Here is a 19888-nt window from a genome sequence, read left to right as displayed (position 1 = left end):
TTTTTAACATGCTGGAGAAAGGCAGGGAAATCTCAATGGCCAGTTAGTTGTACGGTCCCATGCTGGGTGCTTTCCATATGTTCATTCATTTCATCCACGTGACAGCCCTGTGAGGTACACATTATTGCTGCCATTTTGCAGATGAGGAAGGCTAACCTTAGAGTGTTTAACAAACTGGCCAACATTCACTTAAAAAATTAAGAATCAGAGCAAAAGTGATTCTAGCTGATTGGTCTAAATAAGACCAATGCCTGCCTGCTTCTCTCTCTCTCTCTTTCTCTGTCCAAGGGCTTTTCTTATCCAACAGATTGTAGAGTACTTAAGGCCATCTAGTTTACTGTTGTATTCCAAGCATGTAGTCCGGACACTGGCATCGATATAAATATCTGTTATCTGTTTAGTTGCGTTGAGTGGGACACTCTTGGTACATAAGCCTGGAGGAGAGATAGTCTAAGACTAATGATTTAGTAGTTGAGAATATTCAATGTTGGCAAATGACTATGGGCTCTGGATTCAAAAAGATTTGAATCTCAATTCAGATTTGAATTCCAACTTCCAAAGCGCACCATCTGTATAATTTGAACAAGTTACTTAGCCTCTTGAGGTCCCAACATTCTCACTGTAAAATGGGGATAGTAATTGTACCTTCATGATTGTGTAAACTGCATTTCTGATGGTTAGGAAATATAAATAAATGCTAGCTACTACTACCCTTAATTGGATTGACTGTGGGTGCCTTTTAACATACTACATAATTTAGTTATATTTATTATGTTTATAATTTATAATTTATCACCCATTAAAATGTAAACTCCATAATGGCAGAGATTTTCATGTTTTAATCATTGTATCCCAAGTGCTTAGAGCAGTTTTGTCCAGTAGAACATTCAGGGATAATGGAAATGTTCTATACTAGAGTCGTCTAATCCTATAGCCACTGGCCACACGTGGTTACTAAACACTCGAAATGTAGGTAGCTAGTGTGACTGAGGAACTGAATTGTAAACTCTATTTAATTTTAATTAATTAAACCTAAGTAGCTGTGTGTGACTAGTGGCATGCTGTACTAGCACACTTCTAGAACCTTACATGGTATGCAGAAGTTTTAGTAAATAAATACTTGTTAAATGTATGAATGAATTCCTTCTGGACTCAAAGATCAAAAACAAAGCTGCATGATTGTATATTCAGCTCACTCTAAAGATGAGCACTGGACAACTTTCCTGAGTGATCTGCTCACACTGGAGGCCTCATGAGGTTCCAATATGTGATTTCATTTACAATTGTAATAAGGTTTTGATTTCTATTTCTTTTTGGTGATAGGTCAAGAAAGATTTGGAAACATGACAAGGGTCTATTACCGAGAAGCTATGGGTGCATTTATTGTCTTCGATGTCACCAGGCCAGCTACATTTGAAGCAGTGACAAAGTGGAAAAGTGATTTGGACTCAAAGTTAAGTCTCCCTAATGGCAAACCAGTTTCCGTGGTTTTGTTGGCCAACAAATGTGACCAGGGGAAGGACGTGCTCATGAACAATGGCCTCAAGATGGACCAGTTCTGCAAGGAGCATGGTTTCGTAGGATGGTTTGAAACATCAGCAAAGGTAATGCGAACTTAAAGGAGAAATGTATTAGGCAAGAGTCAGAAAGAAAATAATCATATGATCATTGTCATCATCATCATGATATTAATATGTGTTTGTCTAGTGATTTATAGTTCCCAAATTGCTTGAAGCTCTTTCTCATCTCAAGGGGATGAGTGGGCAGGGCAGAAATTACTATCCACAATTTAAGATGATTTTGGCTAAGAGAGCAAAAAGCGACTTGTACGTGGTCTCAGTGATAATGGTTAATAACTGTTTGTTTATTGAGTGCTTATTATCTGTTGGGCATATTTTATATGCATTTTCTCATTTAGCCCTCACACAACCCAATTAGGTAAGTATGATTTTAGAGTAAATGAAAGAAATGGGCCTCGCATTCAATGTCACTGCCTTATCCATGTATTAATTAATTTTTACTCCATCAATATTTAATATGTTCTTCTGTATGTCGGGAATTGTGCTTTGCCCTAGAAGTGAAAAGATGGCAAGAATGTGGAACTATCACATTGGGAATACTGGAATAGTGGAGTGAGAGAGTAGACAGCAAGTGTAATTGTGAAGAATATCGTGTTGTTTGGCACTTCTCACTTTTCTGGGGGGCAGAGGAGTAGCAGGATGTGAGGAAGAATCAGGGCTGGAAGATGAAGAACCCGATGTGGCATGATAAGGATATTATCTTCTGCCCCATGCTGCTATCTCATTTGTCAGAGATATCTCATTTGCTCTACTCCCTTTTGTTTTTGCTGATATTTTTGTATCTCAGTATTAGAGAGAGAGAAAAAAGCTTTTATAGTAAATTTTGAAAGTTAAAAAAAACATATATTAAAAAAATAAATGTTTCACTGTATTTTTCTGCTATTTCCTGTGTGCATATATTTTACATTAATATATATGAAATAATTTATGTTTTATATTTATAAATGAATTGTATATTGAAATAGATATTATATATTTATATAATATGTATTTATTTTACATATAAATATATAAATATATTTTACATTACTAGGATTGCATTCTGTATAGTTTTATATCATAATTTTCCCATTTTTATTTATTTGTGGAAAACATATTAAAGACTTATGGAGCACAGGCACTGTGCTAGTTGCTTGGGATTCAGCTGTGAATAAGATAGGCATTGTCTCTGTACTTATGGAAATCACACTAAGGCCTTATTGCAAACATTCATGCAATCATTTGAGAATGGTTTGAAAATATAACGTGAATGGATGTCATTCAAATAGACTGAGGAGGAATCTCTGACCCGTTTTATGCTGGAGAGCAGAATGGACTAATTTTCCCCAGGGACTAGGGAAAGATAGACCGGAGGCAGATCAACCTGGAGACCGAGTAACACGGTAGTCGTTGCATTCCTATGGGAAAATGGCAAGGCTTTGAATGAGGGTAAATGCTATAGGGATAGGAAAGAAAAACCTGATTTGAGACTCTCACTGAAGTTTTTTTTTTTTTTTAAGGTAATTATTTATTTATTTTGAGAAAGAGCGAGAGGGAGCAAGCACAAGCAGGGGGAGGGGCAGAGGGAGAGGTAGAAGCAGGCCCCTCGCTGAGTGGAGAGCCCAACACGCGGTTCGATCCCAGGACCCTGGGATTAGGACCTGAGCCAAAGGCAGACACTCAACCAACTGAGCCACCCAGGTGCCCCTCGCTGAAGTTTTAACACCAGCGGGGATTAGGCAACTGCGTGGGGTTGGGGGATGATGGAGATGGAGAAGAGGGTGGTGGTGCCAACTTTCTCGGTCATAGTTGGGATGCTTTTTTGTTCTGGCCACATGCCCTGGATGGTCTCAGTGTCTCCCTCCTCTCTCTGGTATCTCTGAGCTGACCTGTATCTGGAAGTTGCTACTTCCAGAAGTTCCTGGGTTTTTTGCCTTCCTTCTTGGAACCACGGCACACTAGTATGCTTTTCTCCTTCTCTCTTCCAAAACCCTTTGTTTCCCCTATTTCTTAGGATTTTTCCTTTGATTCAGGACACAGTATCCATCATTTGCTGTTGTCTTTCTACTTTTCTTGTCAATGAACCCTTTTGGTTTGTTTGTTTGAGGGATGATTCCTGTAAAGAGAGAAATGCAGAGCAAAACTCACAGGTCTTATGCGGTTACAGAATTTTGAGAAATATGACTTTGTTTTTTGAATGCGGGGCTTGAACTCATGACCCCGAGATCAAGACCTGGGCAGAGATTAAGAGTCAGATGCTCAACCGACTGACCCACTCAGGCACCCCAGAAATATGACATTTTTTATAGTTTGATTTTTGGACGTTAGTCTGGCTTTTTTCATTTTAAATGGCAAAATTCATGTGACTTCACCTATTCTCCTTATTCCTTAGCTCCACACTCAATTTTATTCTATGGCTTCTGCATATTCCTTCAAATTCCTTTCTTTCAAAAGAATTGCTCTTCTGCCTGGAAACTCCACGTACAGGGGTAGAAGAGTAGGATTTTAGAGAAATCCTTTTCTCAATAGGTTACTTTCCATCTGAAGGGCAAACTGGAATGAATGACTCATCTATTTGGTGAGGGAGTCTTCCATCACTCATTCATTCATTGAACAAATGTTATTGAACAGCTGTTATGTACCAGGCTCTGGGAAATATAGCAATGTATAAAACACACAGAATCCTGACCTCCTGGATAATAATAAACAATAAAGTATAAGTAAAATATATAGGGTGTTAGATAGAGGAAAAGTGTTAGAAAAAAAAAAAAAGAAAGAAAGAAAGAAGGAAAGAAAAAGGAGAAGAAAAGAAAGGAAAAGACCTATGAATTTGTAGGGAGGACTAAACTTGCTTGTGGACCAAAGAACCTCTTGGCCATTTTCTTTCACCTCACTCTGACATTTCTTGCTCGACTGCTGCAGTCAAACTCTGCTTAAGAGCATGAGGTTCATTAACTTAAGGCCTGACTGACCTACTGTACTTAGATACGGGATTTTTAATCCTCCAAATCCCTGCCAGTGTAAACTTTGAAGAGAAGCTTTGTACAGAGAGAGGGTGGAGGGATTTCACAAGCCTGAAGTACGCTGAAATGCTAAAGAGGGTACAAGGCCTCATTGTACTGCGTTCAACATCTTCCCTCTAAATGTACTGCTACTGAAATTGTCCTAATGAACGTGTCTTCCCAGTGCCAGGTTAGTATTCAAAGTTAACACCTAGAATCTCAGGAACAATACTGCAGCGTTGAGGCTGGAGTGTCAAACTGCTTCAAAAGTCTTTTTAAAAGATCTCTGATAAAACTGATAAAACTCTGCTTCCTTTCTGAGGATAGTATCACAGCATTTGCAAATAAAGGCCCAGATCAGACCATCTACCTGAAGACAAGGTGACAGCATTTGGAGACTACGATCCACTCCTTTGATTACAACATTTGGGATCAGGGAACATTTCTCATAGAGATCTTTCTCTTAGAAAGTGAATCTACTAATAATTAAAGTCCTTTTGTGTGATGTTGTAATCATTCATTCTGGTGATAAACATCTGATTTCATTTTTTTTTACGTCTCTAAAACTTTGAATGCGTCAAAGGCCATGACCTTTGGCTTTGACCCCATAGCCATGTCTTGCAGCAACTGTGGCTTGGCCATTTCTGAAGCTGAAACTTGCAGGGTGGTGGAAGAGTTTGTCATTGGGACTAGTCTCCATCTTGCTGCTGAACCTGCTGCTGAACCTACTGCTGAGGGAAATTTGCCCTCTTGCTCTTTAGTCTTCAGGAATAACTTTCCGTGAGAGTTTTCATGTCTCATTGCTGTTGCTGGAACATTCATGGTAGCCTCTGGCTATGAATTAAGAGCGAAAAAGTAAATTGTATGCTAGCTAGCATCTCTGATTTTTTACATCATCTCTTCAAATATTGAAACCAAAGGAATAAAAGGAAAAACTGTCTCTCCTAAGTTGAATTTTCTTTAGTTTTCAGCCTTTGCGTTCTTTCCCTTTCTCAGCTGCATTTACTTGAATTCCACCTGTGGATTCACTAGGGCCAGATAATGTATATTTGTGATCACATGTCCCATGTTCTAAGGACATTTGTGGTTTATCCTGCTGTCCTAGCATAATTATTGTAACACCCCCATTCCTGGGTTGTAATTTAGATTTACACAATCATCCTATAGATCAGGAGCTCCAGTACATCTCACTGTCCACATTATACCTGAGTTCTAATAATGTCTATTTTATGTATTCCTGTGCCCAAGCCCAGTCTTGACAATACATTTTGGTAGATTTGTCTCTTTAGGGTGAGAGCCTTGGTCTGTTCTTGTTGGACCATCCCCAATGTTGGGAATCCTATCTTCTGGGGCTTTCTCAGTGGCCGATGGGGCCCTGCTACCTGCTGACCCATTTACCTGGTATATTGGTGGTACCCATGGCCTGAATCTCCACCAGTTGCTCCTTTAAGGTTCACTTTTATGGCCACACCAACCCACCTTCTAGGGTTGTTGAGAGCATTAAGTGACATAGGTATATGTTATGCCTGATTACACATATACACCATACCTACCCCTCAAGCATAACATCCCTATCCCCTGTTCCTGCAGCCCATCTACTGGTCTGGATGTCACCATCCATACTTAGCTCTGATGCACACAGCAGCTACACTCGGTAGAAGGGTCTGTTTCTATATCTCAGCCCTTTCCAGGCTGTTCCATCCTGCTTTTAGGGTGCAGTGGCTCATGTGTGGCTGTGTTTAGAAACAGGACACCAGGAAAATGCCTGGGAAATAGTGGAACAGTAATATCTATCCAATGGTGGTGACAGGAACCAAGGTCACAGACCTGCAGTGCCCCTGGCTCATGGTCCCCTCTGCCTCGTGTCCTAGTCCTAGCAGATTTCTATCCTATGTATAGTGACTTTTTAGGCCCCTCCTCTTGCTCAGAATGTTCTCAAATCAATGGGTATCCCAGGAAGAAACTTTCTTACATTAAACTCCACTTATTTTAACGTCTTCCCTGCAGTTAAAAAGAAAAATGTTGATGTGTGTCCTTCTGGGGGAAGGAGTATACTCAGCAGTGCTCTCCATAAGAAGTTATTCATTTTTTACAGGGAGGAGGTGGTGGTCCTCAGTATAGTGATATTTTTCATGTGTTTTGGATTTCTAGTAATTATTACATATGTTTGCTATCTTTGGGGAACTTCTAGCCATAGCAGGCTTACCTCCCCAGGAAGAACCCATAAAACTTTCTTTTGCTCTCTTTGCAGCCAGAGCACAGGAATATGACCTAGATTCCATCAGTCATACTGATTGAGCAACTAGACGAAGAAGGTACAATACAAAATCCATTTTTTGGTGGGGGTGGGGTGGGGGGGTAGGTGGAGGCAGAACAGGCATCTATCCTTGGGAGACAGCAGAGTTTGCAGGGTCCTGTGCTTGACCCAGAAAGAGAATCACTATTGGCCCCAGGGACAGTTGAATTCAAGTTGAGCTCCTTGAAGATTTGCAGATTTTTAGGACCCAGTGCTCAATGGTGGCTAGCAGCTGTATCCTCATCAGGCCTGTTTTATGTGGGGTTTGAGTTTTTGGAAGCTTAGGTTTGAGCCTATTTCTTTAGACTGCCGAATAATCCTGCAAGCTACACAGTATCTCTTGAATAAACTATTTCATATTTAGCCAGCTTCAGATTCTGTGTCTTGCAACCGAGAACCTGGATTAATATACATGGTCAAAGACATTTGAGAAAACCAACCTGAACGACATTTTCCCTTGCTGCGGGACTTTTCAGGACTTTGATATTCAAATGTGCATTCTGAGTCTCTAGTAAGAACCATGGCTGGATTTCTTGCTGTTTGCTATATGGTACCTTCATGCAAAGATTTTTATGCATATGAACTCATTCAATCCTTAGCATGAGCCTATGGAGTAGGCTTTATTATTATTTACCATTTGAAAGAAATAAAAAGTTGGGACATAGGTGACTTCTCTAAAGCTGTATAACTACTATCTTATTTTTTTTATTCTAACATGCTCTTTTTGTTATTTCATATGTTAAGATTTCAAAATCAAAATATGCCCTAGAGCCACTGTAGATTTCTAAAATGATGGCATGCCATACAAATAATGGCTTTTTCTGGTATCTTCTCTAAGAGGGGACTACACCCTGCAGAAGTTCCTAAATATGTTTGATCATGTACAACACTTAACAAAATAGTGGGACATGCTTAGGAAATGCTGGTCTAGAATTCTCATTTAAAGGGAAAGTTTTCTGTGTTTCATTGTTTACTGAGTTCTTTATTGTTACTATTATTATTATTATTATTATTATTACTTTGCAGGCTGAAATATGCAGCAGTTAAGACATGGCTAGTTTTTCTGGAAGCTGCTTGAAGAGTAGTATCACATATCATTTATTTCATAGGCTTCTAGAAAATAGGCACTTAGAAACATAATATCCTTATACAAATTGGAAATGCATAGATAATTCACCTGGGTATGGGTAGAGACTCATTCTAATTCATTTTTTAGTGGGTTAAGTATAGAACACCATTTAAAAAAAAACTTTTATTTTTAAATTGGGTAGTAGGCCATCTCTGATTATTCCCATTTTTCAAATGTCAAACCATGAAAAAATTCTTTTTTTTTCTTGACTTTTATTTATTTATTTTATTCTTATGTTAATCCCCATACATTACATCAATAGTTTTAGATGAAGTGTTCCATGATTCATTGTTTGTGCATAACACCCAGTGCTCCATGCAGAATGTGCCCTCCTCAATACCCACCACCAGGCTAACCCATCCTCCCACCCCCCTCCCCTCTAGAACCCTGTTTGTTTTTCAGAGTCCATCGTCTCTCATGGTTCGTCTACCCCTCCGATTTCCCCCACTTCATTCTTCCCCTCCCGCTACCTTCTTCTTCTTCTTTTTTTTTTTTCTTAACATATATTGCATTATTTGTTTCAGAGGTACAGATCTGAGATTCAACAGTCTTGCACAATTCACAGTGCTTACCAGAGCACATACCCTCCCCAGTGTCTATCACCCAGTCACCCCATCCCTCCCACCCGACGCCCCACTCCAGCAAGCCTCAGTTTGTTTCCTACAATTAAGAATTCCTCATATCAGTGAGATCATATGATACATGTCTTTCTCTGTTTGACTTATTTCACTCAACATAATACCCTCCAGTTCCATCCACGTCGTTGCAAATGGCAAGATCTCATTCCTTTTGATGGCTGCATAATATTCCATTGTATATATATACCACTTCTTCTTTATCCATTCATCTGTCGATGGACATCTTGGCTCTTTCCACAGTTTGGCTATTGTGGACATTGCTGCTATAAACATCGGGGTGCACGTACCCCTTCGGATCCCTACTTTTGTATCTTTGGGGTAAATACCCAGTAGTGCAATTGCTGGATCATATGGTAGCTCTATTTTCAACGTTTTGAGGAACCTCTATACTGTTTTCCAGAGTGGCTGCACCAGCTTGCATTCCCACCAACAGTGTAGGAGGGTTCCCCTTTCTCCGCATCCCCGCCAACATCTGTCGTTTCCTGACTTGTTATTTTTAGCCATTCTGACTGGTGTGAGGTGGTGTCTCATTGAGGTTTTGATTTGGATTTCCCTGATGCCGAGCGATATTGAGCACTTTTTCATGTGTCTGTTGGCCATTTGGATGTCTTCTTTGGAAAAATGTCTGTTCATGTCTTCTGCCCATTTCTTGATTGGATTATTTGTTCTTTGGGTGTTGAGTTTGATGAGTTCTTTATAGATTTTGGATACTAGCCCTTTATCAGATATGTCATTTGCAAATATCTTCTCCCATTCTGTCAGTTATCTTTTGGTTTTGTTGACTGTTTCCTTTGCTTTGCAAAAGCTTTTTATCTTGATGAAGTCCCAGTAGTTAATTTTTGCCCTTGCTTCCCTTGCCTTTGGCGATGTTTCTAGGAAGAAGTTGCTTCAGCTGAGGTCAAAGAGGTTGCTGCCTGTGTTCTCCTTTAGGATTTTGATGGACTCCTGTCTCACATTGAGGTCTTTCAACCATTTTGAGTCTATTTTTGTGTGTGGTGTAAGGAAATGGTCCAGTTTCATTCTTCTGCATGTGGCTATCCAATTTTCCCAACACCATTTGTTGAAGAGACTGTCTTTGTTCCATTGGACATTCTTTCCTGCTTTGTCAAAGATGAGTTGACCATAGAGTTGAGGGTCCATTTCTGGGCTCTCTATTCTGTTCCATTGATCTATGTGTCTGTTTTTGTGCCAGTACCATACTGTCTTGATGATGACAGCTTTGTAATAGAGCTGGAAGTCCGGAATTGTGATGCCGCCGGCTTTGCTTTTCTTTTTCAACATTCCTCTGGCTATGCGGGGTCTTTTCTGGTTCCATACAAATTTTAGGATTATTTGTTCCATTTCTTTGAAAAAAGTGGATGGTATTTTGATGGGGATTGCATTGAATGTGTAGATTGCTCTAGGTAGCATTGACATCTTCACAATATTTATTCTTCCAATCCATGAGCATGGAATGTTTTTCCATTTCTTTGTGTCCTCCTCAATTTCTTTCATGAGTATTTTATAGTTTTCTGAGTAAAGATCCTTTGTCTCTTTGGTTAGATTTATTCCTAGGTATCTTATGGTTTTGGGTGCAATTGTAAATGGGATTGACTCCTTAATTTCTCTTTCTTCTGTCTTGTTGTTGGTGTATAGGAATGCCACTAACTTCTGTGCATTGATTTTATATCCTGCCACTTTCCTGACTTCCTGTATGAGTTCTAGCAGTTTTGGGGTGGAGTCTTTTGGGTTTTCCACATAAAGTATCATATCATCTGCAAAGAGTGAGAGTTTGACTTCTTCTTTGCCAATTTGGATGCCTTTGATTTCTTTTTGTTGTCTGATTGCTGTAGCTAGGACTTCCAATACTATGTTGAATAGCAGTGGTGATAGTGGACATCCCTGCCGCGTTCCTGACCTTAGGGGGAAAGCTCTCAGTTTTTCCCCATTGAGAATGATCTTCGCTGTAGGTTTTTCATAGATGGCTTTTATGATATTGAGGTATGTACCCTCGATCCCTATACTCTGAAGAGTTTTGATCAAGAAAGGATGCTGTACTCTGTCAAATGCTTTTTCTGCATCTATTGAGAGGATCATATGATTCTTGTTCTTTCTTTTGTTAATGTATTGTATCACATTGATTGATTTGCGGATGTTGAGCCAACCCTGCAGCCCAGGGATAAATCCCACTTGGTCGTGGTGAATAATCCTTTTAATGTACTGTTGGATCCTACTGGCTACTATTTTGGTGAGAATTTTTGCATCCATGTTCATCAGGGATATTGGTCTGTAATTCTCCTTTTTGATGGGGTCTTTGTTTGGTTTTGGGATCAAGGTAATGCTGGCCTCTTAAAATGAGTTTGGAAGTTTTCCTTCCATTTCTATTTTTTGGAACAGTTTCAGAAGAATAGGTATTAATTCTTCTTGAAATGTTGGGTAGAATTCCCCTGGGAAGCCATCTGGCCCTGGGCTTTTGTTTGTTGGGAAATTTTTGATGACTGCTTCAATTTCCTTAGTGGTTATAGGTCTGTTCAGGTTTTCTATTTCATCCTGGTTCAGTTTTGGTAGTTGATACATCTCTAGGAATGCATCCATTTCTTCCAGGTTATCTAATTTGCTGGCATAGAGTTGCTCATAATATGTTCTTATAATTGTTTGTATTTCTTTGGTGTTGGTTGTGATCTCTCCTCTTTCATTCATGATTTTGTTGATTTGGGTCATTTCTCTTTTCTTTTTGATAAGTCTGGCCAGGGGTTTATCAATCTTGTTAATTCTTTCAAAGAACCAGCTCCTAGTTTCGTTGATCTGTTCTACTGTTCTTTTGGTTTCTATTTCATTGATTTCTGCTCTGATCTTTATGATTTCTCTTCTCCTGCTGGGTTTAGTCTTTATTTGCTGTTCTTTCTCCAGCTCCTTTAGGTGTAGGGTTAGGTTGTGTACTTGAGACCTTTCTTGTTTCTTGAGAAAGGCTTATGTTGCTATATACTTTCCTCTTAGGACTGCCTTTGCTGCATCCCAAAGATTTTGAATAGTTGTGTTTTCATTTTCATTGGTTTCCATGTTTTTTTTTAATTCTTCTTTAATTTCCTGGTTGACCCATTCAATCTTCAGTAGAATGCTCTTTAGCCTCCATGTATTTGAGTTCTTTCCAAGTTTCCTCTTGTGATTGAGTTCTAGTTTCAAAGCATTGTGGTCTGAAATTAGGCAGGGAATGATCCCAATCTTTTGGTGCCTGTTGAGACCTGATTTATGACCTAGGATGTGATCGATTTTGGAGAATGTTCCATGGGCACTGGAAAAGAATGTGTATTCCGTAGCTTTGGGGTGGAATGTTCTGAATATGTCTGTGAAGTCCATTTGGTCCAGTGTGTCATTTAAAGTCTTTATTTCCTTGTTGATCTTTTGCTTAGACGATCTGTCCATTTCAGTGAGGGGGGTGTTAAAGTCCCCCACTATTATTGTATTGTTGTCGATGTTTCTTTGCTTTTGTTATTAATTGCCTTATATAATTGGCTGCTCCCATGTTAGGGGCATAGAGATTTACAATTATTAGATCTTCTTGTTGGATACATCCTTTAAGTAGGATATAATGTCCTTCCTCATCTCTTATTACAGTCTTTGGTTTAAAATCTAATTTGTATGATATAAGGATTGCCACCCCAGCTTTCTTTTGGTGTCCATTAGCATGGTAAATGGTTTTCCACCCCCTCACTTTCAATCTGGGGATGTCTTTGGGTCTAAAATGAGTCTCTTGCAGACAGCATATCGATGGGTCTTGTTTTTTTATCCAGTCTGATAGCCTGTGTCTTTTGATTGGGGCATTTAGCCCATTTACATTCAGGGTAACTATTGAAAGATAGGAATTTAGTGCCATTGTATTGCCTGTAAGGTGACTGTTACATTGTCTGTGTTCCTTTCTGGTCTATGTTGCTTTTAGGGTCTCTCTTTGCTTAGAGGACCCCTTTCAAGATTTCCTGTAGGGCTGGTTTTGTGTCTGCAAATTCCTTTAGTTTTTGTTTGTCCTGGAAGCTTTTTATCTCTCCTTCAATTTTCAATGACAGCCTAGCTGGATATAGTATTCTTGGCTGCATATTTTTCTCATTTAGTGCTCTGAATATATCCTGCCAGTCCTTTCTGGCCTGCCAGGTCTCTGTGGATAGGTCTGTTGCCAATCTAATGTTTCTACCCTTGTAGGTTACATATCTCTTCTCCTGAGCTGCTTTCAGGATTTTCTCTTTGTCTAGGAGACTCGTAAGTTTTACTATTAGATGTTGGGGTATTGACCTATTTTTATTGATTTTGAGAGGGGTTCTCTGTGCTTCCTGGATTTTCGTGCCTGTTTCCTTCCCCAAATTAGGGAAGTTCTCTGCTATCATTTGCTCCATTATACCTTCTGCCCCCCTCTCTCTTTCTTCTTCTTCTGGGATCCCAATTATTCTAATGTTGTTTTGTCTTATGGTATCGCTTATCTCTCGAATTCTGCCCTCGTGATCCAGTAGTTGTTTATCTCTCTTTTTCTCAGCTTCTTTATTTTCCATCATTTCATCTTCTATATTACTGATTCTCTCTTCTGCCTCATTTATTCTAGCAGTTAGCGCCCCCATTTTTGATTGCACCTCATTAATAGCCTTTTTGATTTCTACTTGGTTGGATTTTAGTTCTTTTACTTCTCCAGATAGGGTTTCTCTAATAACTTCCATATTTTTCATGCCCAGCTAGTATCTTTAAAGTGATGATTTTGAACTCTAGATCTGACATCGTACTAATGTCCGTATTGAGTAGGTCCCTGGCAGTTGGTACTACCTCTTGTTCTTTTTGTTGAGGTGATTTTTTCCGTCTTGTCATTTTGTGCAGAGGAGAATAGATTAATGAGAGAACAAAATGCTAGCAGAGTAACAATGTCCCCAGAAAATATACTCTAAACAAATCAGAAAAGACCTGTAGCAGTGGGAAAAGAAAGGGAAAGAGAGAAAAAAGAGAAAGAAAAAAAAGAAAAAGAAAAGATAAGGATAAAAACAAAACCAAACAAAACAAAACAACAACAACAACAACATCAAAAACAGAATGTGATCAAATATGATCAGGCTGGTATATAGATCAGTGCCACACACTAGATTTGGGTTGTATATCGGTCTTTTAGAAGAAAGTGCCTCCCAAAATTTTAAAGAAAGAAAAACTTAATATATGTACAAAAATAAGGGTTGATATGATGAAGGGATGGAATATGACTGTAAAGATGGAAATATAAAAAATTTATAAAAGGAATTGATAGAAGTTGTTTGAAAAAAGAAAGAAGTGCATTTAAAAGAAGAAAAAAGAAAAAAAAAAGAAGGGAGAGGATGTGATGAGGCAGGGGAATAGAAAATACCATATACTAGAGATTTAGGGTATATTTTAATCTGTTAGAAGAAACTATCTCAAAATTTTAAAGAGAGAACAACTTATATATATAAGCCAAAAATACGGGTAACTATGAAGGGATAGAATATGACTCTAAAAATGAAAAATAAAAATGTTTTTTTTAAAAAAAGGGATTGATAAGATGTTGGTTGAAAAAGGGAAAAAGAAAAATTCAAAAAGAAAAAGAAAGAAAGAAAGACAGTTAAAAAAAAAAATTAACTTTGAAAGAGTAAAGAATCATGGTAAAAAAGCCATGAATTCTATGTGCAGTATTCCCCTAGCGCTGGAGTTCTGCCGTTCTCATTGATCGGTAAACTTGGTCTTGGCTGGCTGTTCTCGCTGATCTTCTGGGGAGGGGCCTGTTGCCGTGGTTTCCAAATGTCTCTGCCGGAGGCGGAATTGCCCCGCCCTTGCCCCCTCCCGCCTAAGTAATCTGCTCGGGTTTGCTCTCCGGAGCTTTTGTTCCCTATGAGCTTTCCGTACAGCTTTGGAGGCGGAGAGTGAAAATGGCGGCCTCCCAATCTCTGACCCGGAGGAGCCGAGAACTCAGGGCCCCGCTTCTCAGTGAGCCCCCAGAGAAAAGCCGTCAGTCACTCCCTTCTCCCCGGTCTCCGGCTGCACTCCGTGCTCACCCGGCCTATGACCGCGCGTTTCTCTCTCTGGCACCTGACCCCGGGTGGAGTCTCCAAACCCAGCAGATCCCTGCGGTGCACTCCCGCAGGGCTCCTCCCGGGGCAGGAAGGTGAGTCTCCCCGGATCTGCCGCTTGTTGGGTCTCTGATGGAGGAGCAGTGGCCCGACTGTGCCGCGGATCACGGTTTATGGCAACCCCGAGCTGAGAACCCGCACCTGGGCTCCGCCTCTGCAGCTGGCTTCCCTGCTCCGTTACCTGGGAGCTCTGCCACACTCAGGAACCCCCGGTCTTTTTGTGACACCGAGGGTCCTGAGACCACACTGTCCCGGAGGGTTCCACCCCCCGCTTAGCCACCAGAGTGACGTCCCTCGGCGGAGCAGACTTTTAAAAGTTCCGATTTTGTGCTCCGCGGCTCTATCACTTCCCAGAAGAGGCTGACGGAGGCCCCTCCCCCGCCGTCTATCCTCCGGATTATCGCCTCGGATTCACTTCTCCGCACGTCCTACCTTCCAGAAAGTGGTCGCTTTTCTGTTCATAGAGTTGTTGCTATTCCTTTCTTCGATCTCCTGTTGGGTTTGTAGGTGTTCAGAATGGTTTGATCCCTATCCAACTAAATTCCTGAGAGGAGACGAAATCCAGGTCTCCTACTCCTCTGCCATCTTGCTCCGCCCCTCCATGAAAAAATTCTTGACAGTCACTGGTGCATTCACTGATTCAACACAATTTGTATTGAGTGACTGTCCAGGTCTGTGCTGTGAATGATGTATATTAAGGCCTTTCTGAGTTCAGAGCATGCTATGAGGTGCTAGTTCTTATTCTTAAAATGTTAGAATTTCCTATAGGAAATAGATATTACAGGTTTTAGGCATCCGTCACCAAAGAATTTAAATGAGGCTGTAGGATGTGCCTTCACTGACTTACTTGGTCCCAGCACATTTAACCTTGGATGTTTAGCTGATTTGATGAGAGCTGTCTATACTTAGGGACATAAAAGGAAGGGCCTAATCTGAAATCTAAAATTAGAGCAAAGTTAGAAAACATCATTTAAAGGAAATGATGGCGGGGTGCCTGGATGCCTCAGTAGGTTAAGGGGCCAACTCTTGGTTTCAGCTCAGGTCATGATCTCAGGGTCCTGGGATTGAGCCCCGTGTCGGGCTCTGCACTCAGCTGGTACTCTGTTTGAGATTCTCTCTCCCTCTCTCTCTGCTTCTCCCCCTGTGCGCTCTCTCTCTGTAATAATTAAATAAATCAATAAAATCTTTAAAATTATAAAATGACGATAAAGGAAATGATGGTGGTGTTTAATGGTAACAACCATTTCATATGATGAACTCCAGTCTGTAGTACAACCATTTGAATCATTGCTTCTTCTTTTTTTAATTTTATTAAGTTATGTTAATCACCATACATTACGTCATCAGTTGTGTTTTTTTTAAAGATTTTATTTATTTATTTGACAGAGAGAGACACAGCTAGAGAGGGAACACAAGCAGAGGGAGTGGGAGGAGAAGCAGGCTTCCGTGGAGCAGAGAGCCCAGTGTGGGGCTCGGTCCCAGGACCCTGAGATCATGACATGAACCGAAGGCAGCTGCTTAATGACTGAGCCACCCAGGCACCCCACATCATTAGGGGGGTTTTTTGTACTTTTCTTTTTATTATGTTAATCACCGTACATTACATCATTAGTTTTTGATGTAGTGTTCCATGATTCATTGTTTGCATATAATACCCAGTGCTCCATTCAGTACGTGGCCTCTTTAATACCCATCACCAGGCTAACCCATCTCCCCACCCCCTCCCATCTAGAACCGTCAGTTTGTTCCTCAGAGTCCATAGTCTCTCATGATTCATCTCCCCCTCTGATTTCGCCCCCTTCATTTTTCCCTTCCTACTATCTTCTTCTTTTTTTAACATATAATGTATTATTTGTTTCAGAGGTACAGGTCTGTGATTCAACAGTCTTACACAATTCACAGCACTCACCATAGCACATACCCTCCCGAATGTCTATCACCCAGCCACCCCATCCCTCCCACCCCCACCACTCCAGGAACCCTCAGTTTGTTTCCTGAGATTAAGAATTCCTCATATCAGTGAGATCATATGGTACATGTCTTTCTCTGATTGACTTATTTTGCCCAGCATAATACCCTCCAGTTCCATCCACGTCATTGCAAATGGCAAGATTTCATTCCTTTTGAAGGCTGCATAATATTCCATTGTAGATATATACCACTTCTTCTTTATCCATTCATCTGTCGATGGACATCTTGGCTCTTTCCATAGTTTGGCTATTGTGGATATTGTTGCTATAAACACTGGGGTGCACGTGCCCCTTTGGGTCCCTACATTTGTATCTTTGGGGTGGATACCCAGTAGTGCAATTGCTGGGGTTGTATGGTAACTCTATTTTCAACGTTTTGAGGAACCTCCATACAGTTTTCCAGAGTGGCTGCACCAGCTTGCATTCCCACCAACAGTGTACGAGGGTTCCTCTTTCTCCGCATCCTCGCCAACATCTGTCGTTTCCTGACTTTTGAATTTTAGCCATTCTGACTGGTGTGAGGTGATATCTCACTGAGGTTTTGATTTGGATTTCCCTGATGCCGAGTGATATTGAGCACTTTTTCATGTGTCTGTTGGCCATTTGGATGTCTTCTTTGGAAAAATGTCTGTTCATGTCTTCTGCCCATTTCTTGATTGGATTATTTGTTCTTTGGGTGTTGAGTTTGATAAGTTCTTTATAGATTTTGGATACTAGCCCCTTATCTGATATGTCATTTACAAGTATCTTCTCCCCTTCTGTTGGTTGTCTTTTGTTTTTGTTGACTGATTGTTTTGCTGTGCAATGCTTTGAAACTAGAACTCAATCACAAGAGGAAAGTTGGAAAGAACTCAAATACATGGAGGCTAAAGAGCATCCTACTAAAGAATGAATGGGTCCACCAGGAAATTAAAGAAGAATTAAAAAATTCATGGAAACAAAGGAAAATGAAAACAGAACTGTTCAAAATCTTTGGGATGCAGCAAAGGCAGTCCTAAGAGGAAAGTATATAGCAATACAAGCCTTTCTCAAGAAACTAGAAAGGTCTCAAATACACAACCTAACCCTACACCTAAAGGAGCTGGAGAAAGAACAGCAAATAAAGACTAAACCCAGCAGGAGAAGAGAAATCATAAAGATCAGAGCAGAAATCAATGAAATAGAAACCAAAAGAACAGTAGAACAGATCAACGAAACTAGGAGCTGGTTCTTTGAAAGAATTAACAAGATTGATAAACCCCTGGCCAGACTTACCAGAAAGAAAAGAGAAATGACCCAAATAAATCAAATCATGAATGAAAGAGGAGAGATCACAACCAACACCAAAGAAATACAAACAATTGTAAGAACATATTATGAGCAACTTTATGCCAGCAAATTAGATAATCTGGGAGAAATGGATGCATTCCTAGAGATGTATAAACCACCAAAACTGAACCAGGAAGAAATAGAAAACCTGGACAGACCTATAACCACTAAGGAAATTGAAGCAATAATCAAAAATATCCCAACAAACAAGAGCCCAGGGCCAGATGGCTTCCCAGGGGAATTCTACCAAACATTTCAAGAAGAATTAATACCTATTCTTCTGAAACTGTTCCAAAAAATAGAAATGGAAGGAAAACTCCCAAACTCATTTTATGAGGCCACCATAACCTTGAATCATTGCTTCTGACAGATTCTTAATGCCCTACAATGAAAGATGGAAATTGTTTCTTAAATTGAGAGTAGTGTAAGTGCAAGAACCTCAAACTCAAGCTACTTTCCTAAGTAAGTCTAAATTAATAATAATATTTAATTTTTATCTTTAGCTAAATTGGTTCTCCAGAGGTTTTCTATGTCTGTGCTTGTAATTTCATAGATAATCTGAGATCCTACTATGACTAAAACATTGTAGGAATGTAGATATGGATCCTCAGAGGATATTATCATAGCTTGGTGTGCCGGAGGCAAGGTGTGACATGTCCTTCTCTCCTGCATGGTTCCCATTGTCATTACTTAAAGCTTAGATCTTTCCTGTCTTACACTTGGACAATTTTAATAGTGTATCTCCAGACGTTGCCCATGGTATCTGTACTGTATGGTGCTGAAAACTCAACCTACCCACTATAATATGACCCTACTTCTGTAGGCTCTACTTCTTGATTCAAATTTAGACACCTTAGAGCAGGGATCAGTGTATAGCCTGTAGCCCAGGTATAGCCTGCCCCCTATTTTGTAAATGAAGTATTATTGGAACACAGCCATGCTCATTAATTTATGTTTCTGGAGTCAGCTTTCCACCTGGATCTTGATCTCTAACCAAGACTTCCTTCCCATAGTTCAAACTTCATATCCTTCTGGATCTCTACCTGGATATCACCCAGACAACTCTTTAAACCAATACATCTGAAACTAAATTCATTAGCTTTTCTGCCCATCAGATCATCTGATGTGGAGACCTCACATCCACCTGGACATCTAAGCCCTGGTCCCTTAGAACCAGGTTACTCACCCTTCAGAAACCCCCCATTCCTGAGCATAGAAAACCCCACAGTGAGGTCTTTTCTTGCCCCTCCAGGCCTGTCTCTGGCTACCTTGTCCCTCCGTTTGTCCCCTGGTGATACTAAACTGCATCACATCCCCTGTTCACATTTTGCTATTCCCCCTGACTGGGCCATGCTTCCTACAGTTATGTACCTGTCTCTCGATTCTTCCCTTAGGACTTGGCTCAAGCACTCTCCATTACTGACTCTCAGGTAGTTTCCCCCATCTCTTGCCACAATTATGTTAAGGTTCTTTCTCTGGGTGCCTGGCCCCTGCACTGCACTGGGAAACCTTCCAGGTCATCCACCAGCTCAGTGGCTCGCACATGCAGCATGGTCCCGTGGTTAGTGGTTATTGGACGGAACAGAACTGTTTGCTGCACTCCTTTTCAAGGACTCTTTCAGAAGATTCTTTTACTGTTATTCTTTTCCCTACCCTTTGTGGTGGTATTTCTGTCCTTAGAGAGCTGTGCAGAAGCAGAAAAATTAATTTACTGCTGTATTTCCCAGGAAGACTCCACCTTATATACTCCTTTCATCCAGAAAGCACCATAGACACTGCACAGCAGGGAGGTTGTAGTGCCCTGCAGTGTGGAAGGGGAGCAGAGAAGGAAAATGAAGATGAGGGAAATAACCCCCCTTTCATGCCTTGGGCCCTAGACTGGGAACTGCAGGATTGTTTA

At 40.4% G+C, this 19888-nt stretch overlaps 1 protein-coding gene across 1 annotated transcript in view; it reads left to right on the top strand.

Moving 5' to 3' along the window:
• RAB38 (RAB38, member RAS oncogene family) overlaps positions 1-19888 on the top strand; it is a 69181-nt gene that overhangs the window by 17766 nt on the left and 31527 nt on the right. The window contains exon 2 of the mRNA XM_021691818.1: positions 1324-1604. Within this exon, the coding sequence (XP_021547493.1) occupies positions 1324-1604 (281 nt within the window). The remainder of the gene's footprint in view (positions 1-1323; positions 1605-19888) is intronic.

Source organism: Neomonachus schauinslandi, chromosome 11 (genome assembly GCF_002201575.2).
Source record: "Neomonachus schauinslandi chromosome 11, ASM220157v2, whole genome shotgun sequence".
Taxonomy (NCBI): domain Eukaryota; kingdom Metazoa; phylum Chordata; class Mammalia; order Carnivora; family Phocidae; genus Neomonachus; species Neomonachus schauinslandi.
The sequence above is the reverse complement of the archived record's forward strand: the minus strand, read 5'-3'. Positions and strand labels throughout refer to the sequence as shown.